An 8,524-nucleotide genomic window follows, 5' to 3' on the forward strand; every position below is an offset into this window, starting at 1 on the left:
GGGTTTGATTTCTTTAAAATATTTTTTCTGTGCACCCCTATACCAGCATCCTCAGTCCTACCCGAAGATGTTAATGTGGTTGATACTTCTTTTCTTAACAAAGAGGAACAACATTCAAGGGAGGAGATGATGGGGGGGGGGGGCGGTGGGCAGGGGTTGGAAAAAAGACCAGCTCAATACAACTGTTTTGTGACTGTTCTCCTCTTAGACACGTCAGGGCAGAGTGACAGTTTTGAAAGGGCTTGTCAGCCAGCTGGGTCACAGATGGAAAGTTAAAATGACCTTCTAAGGTCAAACTTTGCACAGCTACATAATGCAATGAATGGGTCAAATTGTGCCCACAACTTCTGTCAATAGGGACACATAAAGCGCACACCCATCTCATTGACCACAGTGTATTTCAGTGAACAGAAAAGCTGCATTTGTGGTGGTGCTCACTGCCTGAATTTTGATAACTTCATTTTCAGCTTTAATAGAAATATAGTTTGCTGCAGCCTAGAAGGACTTTGAGTCCTCCGTCCCTCAGGTAGACAGGCTGGTGTTGCATCCGCATAATTTTTTAATATTTTAGCATTATCTGCATGTCATATGGCACCGAGTAGAAATTAACACTTAAGCATTGCTAATTTTAGGCATCATACTGAACACATTAGGATGAGTTTGCTGTCTCAAAGAAAGGCAAGGGGTTCTAGGAAGTTTGTTTCCTGTTGTTGATATGGGGTTGGTTGGTTTTTGAAAGAGAGATGCTTTCAAAAAAAAAAAATCTTTCTCCAAAGTGTCATAAAGCGCAGCATGTAATTTAAAACCCATTTGGATAATTGACTGATTTGACAAAAAAAACAACCTCAGTATTAACCTATATATTAGAATCAAGGAATGATAAGATCGTATACACTTTGCTATTTGATAGGTGTCTCACAAGGGACTAGAGCGCCTATCTACCCTCATGTTTCTGTAATTTAGATTTCTTTGTTTAGAGCTGTGATGGGGGCGGGGGGGGTGCGGAATAAAGCTTTACAGAAACTCCCTGAGCTGATTGACAAGCCTGTTTTCAAGAAAAACTGCTGCGTGTAATATTTTGTTTCATAGCAAAATGTGTCAACGCATTTGGCTTCCTTCTGACTGTCTTTTGAAATATTTTATCAGGTCTCATCAGAGCCAGAGAAGGAACAAGAAACTTTAAATCAGAAGAGCATCACGGAGCCTCTCCCGGCAGCAGATGTGAAGAAAAAAATGGAAGGGTACCAGGATTTTGCAGCGAGGCCCCTGGGGTCTAGGGCAGACCCAGAAAAGGACAATGACATAGATCAAGGTGCCGACAGTGAGAAGGTGGTGGAAGAGGTGGGAGAGAAGGGGCCTCCTCCTCCACTCCCGAGTGCCCCTCCGGCCCCCGAAAGGGGTCCAGCCCCTGTCCCCGGGGCCGGCAAACAGCCACTCACCTCTCCCAGCGCTCTTGTGGACTCGAAACAAGAACCCCAGCCCTGCTGTTTTACAGAGAGCCCTGAAAATGACCTCCAAGAAGCGCCCTTCCCTGGCTTCCCCACCACGCAGCCACCCCTGGCAAACCAGAATGAGATAGAGGATGACAAGCTACCCGCAATGGCGGATTACATTGCCAACTGCACCGTGAAGGTGGACCAGCTGGGCAGCGATGACATCCACAATGCCCTAAAGCAGACCCCGAAGGTCCTCGTGGTTCAGTCATTTGACATGTTCAAAGACAAAGACCTGACTGGGCCCATGAATGAGAACCACGGGCTCAATTACACCCCTCTGCTCTACTCAAGGGGCAACCCAGGCATCATGTCCCCACTGGCCAAGAAGAAACTTTTGTCCCAAGTCAGTGGGGCCAGCCTCTCCGGCAGCTACCCCTATGGCTCCCCACCCCCTTTGATCAGCAAAAAGAAACTCATTGCCAGGGATGACCTGTGTTCGGGTTTGTCCCAGGCCCACCATGGCCAGAGTACCGACCACATGGCCGTTAGCCGGCCGTCAGTGATTCAGCACGTGCAGAGTTTCAGAAGCAAGCCCTCGGAGGACAGAAAGAGCATCAGTGACATCTTTAAGCATGACAAGCTGGGTCGATCAGATCCCTACCGCTGCAGTCTCTCCAAGCATCACCTTAGCCCCCTTGCTGACTCCTACGTCCTGAAGCAAGAAATTCAGGAGGGCAAGGAGAAGCTTCTGGAGAAAAGGGCGCTCCCTCACTCCCACATGCCTAGCTTCCTGGCTGACTTCTACTCCTCTCCTCATCTCCACAGCCTCTACAGACACACTGAACACCATCTTCACAACGAGCAGACAGCCAAGTACCCTTGCAGGGACATGTACAGGGAATCAGAAAACAGCTCTTTCCCTTCCCACAAACACCAAGACAAGCTCCACGGGAATTATCTCGCGTCGCTACATCTGCAAGACAAAAAGTCGGCCACGGCCGAAGCGCCCACGGATGATCAGCCGACGGACCTGAGCCTTCCCAAGAACCTGCACAAGCCCACGGGCAAGGTCCTGGGCCTGGCGCACTCGGCCCCAGGGCCCCAGGAGAGCAAGGGCGCCCCCCACTTCCAGGTCCTCAACAGCCAGGGGCGAGACTGCCACCCCAAAGCCTGCCGGGTATCGCCCATGACCATGTCGGCCCCTAAAAAGTACCCCGAATCGCTCTCCAGGTCGGGAAAACCTCACCACGTGAGACTGGAGAACTTCAGGAAGATCGAGGGCATGGTCCACCCCGTCCTGCACCGGAAATCGAGCCCCCAGAACATTGGCGCCGCGCGCCCCATAAAGCGCAGCCTGGAGGACTTGGACCTCGTGATTGCCGGGAAGAAGGCGCGGGCGGTGTCGCCCCTGGACCCATCCAAGGAGGCCTGTGCGAAGGAGAAGGCCTCGGAGCCGGAGAGCGACGGCGGCAAGGCGGCACACAGCGCGCACTCGGGGGGCCCATCGGAGGGCCACAAGCTTCCGCTCTCGTCCCCCATCTTCCCAGGTTTGTATTCCGGGAGCCTGTGTGGCTCGGGCCTCAACTCCAGGCTCCCGGCCGGCTATTCCCATTCTCTGCAGTACTTGAAAAACCAGACCGTGCTTTCTCCACTCATGCAGCCCCTGGCTTTCCACTCGCTTGTGATGCAGAGAGGAATCTTCACGTCGCCGACAAATTCTCAGCAGCTTTACAGACACTTGGCTGCGGCCACACCTGTAGGAAGTTCGTACGGGGACCTTTTGCACAACAGCATTTACCCTCTAGCTGCTATAAATCCTCAAGCTGCCTTTCCGTCTTCTCAGCTGTCGTCCGTACACCCCAGTACAAAACTGTAAGCCCAGAGCTGCACTCCTTACCCTGGGGGTGATGGCTTATAGAATTAGAAGTCAGTATTTCTTCTGATCCGGGGGTAAGATCAGTCCCAGCCAAAGGGGCTGAACATGCCGAGAAGGGAGGTGAACATACCTGATTTTTCCTGGGACGACTCCAGCCTTGGCTAGTCGGTCTCCAGCCCCTTCCAACCCGATGCCCTGGCGCCTAGATGGTTCCCTTTGCATGTGGGTCTTGTGAAGGGATTTTTGTGTATCCAGGAAGAATTTAGAGGACCCCGTCTTGAGGATGGTCAGGAACAATCTGGGCAAAAAAAAAAAAAAAAAAAAAAAAAAAGAAAAAAAAAACAAAAAAAAAAGAAAAGAAAAAAGGGGGAGGGGGCAGGCATTTCAAAGGAAGGGGCAAGGAAGACTGGCAAACATTTGCCAAGGGATGCCCCTCTTCCCACAAAACTCTCCAAGGTTCAATCAATGCAATGTATAGTGAAACTTCAGTAGATCTTTCATTTTGACACTATTAAACAATCCAGAGAAGTAAACACTGTTAAAATGACTGTATATATTTGCTTCTTAAAACTACCCGTATCACTGTTTGCTCACCTAATTTATATACAGGTAGTTCCATTTTCTCCCGGTTCCTTCTTGTCCTTTTTTTTTTTTAAACAGTATCGCTTTTGTTTGCAGGTCTTTTGTTTTTTGTTTTGTTTTGTTTTGTTTTGTTTTTTAAAGGCTGACTGACTGTCCTAGTTGTTGATGTGTGTTTGTAATTTTTCCACATCTTATCATTTTGAGCAGCTTTGGGTGGTAAAGTTATTGTTTACAAATTGAAGCAACTGATTCTAGTGGAACAAATGAAAAAGAAACAGTTGAGCACACAATAGTGCAAAGAATGTTCCTTTGCAGATCCGCAACTTAAGGATTTTGTTCCTCATAAATGGCATAGTCGAAAGAGCTTATACACTGCTTACCCGGCCAAATGCTTTGCTTTGAAGTATTGGGTTATGTGAAAATATCGAGCATTGTCCTTACCTTATCTAGGCTGTGAAACTGTCCTACATACCAGAGGAATCATAAAAACAAAAACCTCACTGGCAGCAAGCTGCTGAACAGCAAGAGTCTAGAGGACATATTTGTGGGCTGCGCAGATATTTTAGGAATTTCAGAAATTAGAACAGAAGCCAAAATGATTTACATTGGTGTTGGCACCGATCCCTTTAAACAGTGTGGGAAAGGGGGTTGGGGAAGAAGAAGGAGCCCCACTATCCGGAAGAAAAGGAGCAGCTGGAGGCCCGGGCACCTGATACCTTCCCTGGGTCGTGGTCTTTTGAGTAATAATAGGTAGTCACATGGCCTTCATCAAGTTGGTTTCTTGTTCTCAAGAAGAGCCTCCCAGGCCACATCTCTGTGGGATAATTGGCATCCTGGATTACCCATTTCAAAAGAAAGCCCTCTTCTTTGGGTTTATGGGGCGTTAGTTTTGTGAGTATGCACGCACATCTGGTGGGTCGTGTCATGTTTTTAACCACCCGGCAAGACAGTCCACTTTACGATTTCTTTTATTGTTGGAAGAAATGGCCAAGTTGTTCAAGCAGTCAAAAGATGTGGAGAATGTGTATGGTCATTCTCGCCACTTTATTCCATGCGCTGCTGGGATGTAACATCGAGGTGGATGCATTTTCTAAGTGTGTTAAAAGTCAGTCAATACAGAGTGGATTTTCTTTCCAAGTCCCATCCCTGCTGATAAGACTGCTTGGGTGAACTCCCCAGCCAACCTTTCCCTCCCCCAACACTACCAGTAGACATTAGAACCACAGTTAACCAGTCCTTTACCTCTGAGATATTTAATTCTATGAAAATTTTGATGACAATTTTCAACTTCTAAATAGGTAACTTGACTGCAAAATAATCACAACTGGTAAACAAGGACACTGCGGCTCTTAAAGCCATGCATGCCATACATTTGTATTGAAGCGTCTCCATGACATGAAGCCAAATATTCAATGTAACATACTTAATATCCAAAGGTGGAAACAAAAGAATGTAGAGATCTAGTGTTAAGAGTTCCATTTGCTTCAATTAATTATTTACCTTCCTGTGGAATTTTACATATATATATATATATATATATATATATATACCATAGATAGACTAGTAGAATATAGATTATAAATGTGTGAGTGCAGATTATCCTGCTATTGCACAAGATGGAGGGGGAAAAAATCTCAATTCCAGCTGGCAAATTGCTAGCCAGGACACATATAAGCAAGTTGCACTAGATTGAATGGTCACAGAATCAGAGGCCATGGAAGAAAAAGGAAACTCCAGTGTTTCTGCAGCAGAACACGGGCTAGACCCTAGCACATGGTCTCTAGGAGTCTGTTTCTCAAAGGAGTGGGGGCCGTCTGTCCCTGGTGGAGCTCACCTATCCGTTTGGAATATGGGGCATTTGTTTTCCCCGCTACAATGATTTCAGTCTGGTTTCATCATGTTGGAATTCGATCACACCATTTTCAAACAATGTTAACATAGTCCAGCTTTTGTTTTCCTCATCTCTTCCGAGAGGAGACTCACTGTTTCTGTCTGAGGAAGCTCATACCCTCGGCAAAACATCAGGACAAATAAAGAGAGATGGGGGTATACATTCCCAACAGAAGCAGTGTGTTATTTGTTTTAAAACTCCGAACAGAGATCTTGGAAATCTTTCAAAAAAACCATTGAATTCTTCATTGGCTGAGAACTACATTTTAAAAAGTCTTAAATAGGGCTTTGTTTGCATTGTTTGAGTTCAAGGGGCCTTATTATTGAATGGAATTGCCCAAGCCTTTCTTTGTGCAATCAAAGCATTGTTATTGGTAGTTTAGTAAAGGAAACTGTGGAATCTAATTGGCAATGGAGTCATAAATCTATTTACTGAGTGTGGCTTCCAAGAAATGTTGCAATTCAAAATAGCACTAAGTCCGTGATTTACTGGACACTTGGAGATTCTAAATAATATTAAAAAAAAAAAAAAAGAAAGAAAGAAAAAAACCTTTCCATGCAACTTCTGGTTTAACATTTGGCAACTTAAAAAAAAGAGAGACAGAGAAAACAAAACAAAACAAAACAACAACAACAACAACAAAACCCCAGCCCAACTGAGATTCAGAATTATTCTTCTAGTAAGTGATTGGAACTTGTAATATTTGCCACAGGACTGACTTATTTATTTACTAGCTAGAAGCTCTTAAGTTCACTTGTTTATCAGGGCATATACAGAAGGGTTTATTAAAACTCAATGTTGACTTTACAACTTTCTGACCTGGTGCATGAATTCTCAAGTACTGTATTTCACTGTGTTGGTGTGTCTGATGGAAATTTCGAGGTGATCCCACAAAAATATTTTATGTAGTGTGCCTTCAAAGAGAACCATTTCTTTCTCTTCACTTGTTGTCCCACAAAGTCACATTTGGTGGTGGTCAGCCAAGTCCCATCTGGTCCAGTTTTACTCTTGTCCCAGATTTAAAGAGAAATGGGAACAAGTTTGCCCCAGTGAGACCCACACCATTGCAATGAGTATCTTGAGCACTTAAATTCCAGTGTTGGCTGTTGATGTATTTGATATTCTGCTTGTCTCCCCATGGTTGAAATATGTCTGAAAATAGCAGCATAATCTCTTGGCTGTTTATACTTTTTTAAACTTTCCTGTGTTGTAAATATTGTATACTTTTGGTGATTCCAGCTATGTAACCTCTATGCTCTGTAAGGTGATTATTTGTATATAGCAACATGGCCCAGTGATATTACATAGTTTCCCAATGGAGAGGTTATTGAGTAACCTTTGCATTAGTTTAAACACTACCAGAAGAATGCTGAGCCAAAACTATAAACACTCAATTTTGTATGTTTTCCAAATTGTACTTATTACTGCTTTTGATACTGTATTACGTGCCAATAGTTTCCCAATCACATAGCAGGCAAGAGATATTTTGTACTTTTTGATCCACTGTAATATTTAATAAAAAATGTTACTATCTGTTTCCTTTTGGGTGTGAGCAATCTGTTACTTCTTCCTGAGGAGTCCTGTGGCCTCAGGACTTTTTTGCACCCCGTTGTCACCAAATTGGATAATAGCGGTGATGATGATGATAATTGGTAATGGTGATGATGGTGTCTACTTTGTTGGGAATTTGCTGGGTGCCCAAGTGACATACAGTCTTCACACCCACACGTGAATACAGGTACGCCTGTTTTATTGATGAGAAAACTAAAGCTTAGAGAGGGCAATTTGCCCCAGGTCACCTAACAAACTGAGTTAGGATTTGAACCCAGAGCTCTTAAGTCTATGACTTCCTTTGTATGCCACGCTCCACTCCTGGCAGATAACAAAAGTCACTGTCTATTTACTTGGTCAACAAAGATTTACTCATGCCTGAACTGCCGGGCTTAGTGTTAGGAGCTGGAAATACAATGGTGAGTAAAAGATAAATATTGTCTCTGGAACTTATAAATCTTATGAGAAACAGTTAATCAAGTAGTCAGTCATATAAATACAAAACCTTGACCTGACCTAGTTCCCAGGGAGAGGAGTATGGTAACAAAGTGATACATGAGGAGGAAGTGGTGATTCAACTGGCATGTGAAGAAGGAACATGAGTTGACCAGGTGAGAGGGAATTGGGAAAAGAGGAGTCCAAACACAGGGCACTGCATGTGCAAAGGCCCGGCAGCAGGGACAAATTTGGTTTATCATAGGTATTAAAAAAAAAAAAAAAAAAGCCTGCGTGACAGAAGCATAATTGACAAGGTCCAGGGCATGAGGTTGAGGTTGAGGTGAGGTGAAAGAGTATAGCAGGGGCCAGTTAGGTAGAACATAACAGACCAGGCTGAGCATTTTGGTCTTTTTCCTAAGCAAGAAGAGGTTTAAGCAGGGAGGTAGCGTGTTCAGATTTCTTTTGGTGTCGCTGGCTGCTGTGTGAAGGCAGACTGTGAGCAATCTAATACCAAGATGACAGTCATTTCAGGTGGGGTGGTGGAATGGTAGAGTGGACACCATTCAGAGATGGTTAGAAAGAAGGGTGAAGAGACAGCAATGGATTAAATGGGAAAATTGATGGATACTCAGGGAGGGGTGAAAAGCTAGGCAAACAGTGTATTCTGACTTGTGCTGATGATGGACAAAGATTTCTGATCTTTTGTCCCCTTAATCCTCTGCCTTCAGGCTTCCCCCTGGTTTTGCTCAG

The 8,524-nt window shown here is 44.8% G+C and overlaps 1 protein-coding gene across 3 annotated transcripts in view; it reads left to right on the plus strand.

The window, feature by feature from the left end:
• Window positions 1–7,324, plus strand: part of ARID5B (AT-rich interaction domain 5B) — a 180,130-nt gene extending 172,806 nt beyond the window's left edge. For all 3 annotated transcript variants that reach the window (XM_003993966.6, XM_023240482.2, XM_006937808.5), the window contains one exon: window positions 1,147–7,324. In XM_003993966.6, coding sequence (XP_003994015.2) covers window positions 1,147–3,312 — 2,166 coding nt within the window. In that variant the 3' untranslated portion in view covers window positions 3,313–7,324. The remainder of the gene's footprint in view (window positions 1–1,146) is intronic.
• Window positions 7,325–8,524: the final 1,200 nt, after the last annotated feature.

The sequence above is a fragment of the Felis catus genome, chromosome D2 (genome assembly GCF_018350175.1).
Source record: "Felis catus isolate Fca126 chromosome D2, F.catus_Fca126_mat1.0, whole genome shotgun sequence".
Classification (NCBI taxonomy): Eukaryota; Metazoa; Chordata; class Mammalia; order Carnivora; family Felidae; genus Felis; species Felis catus.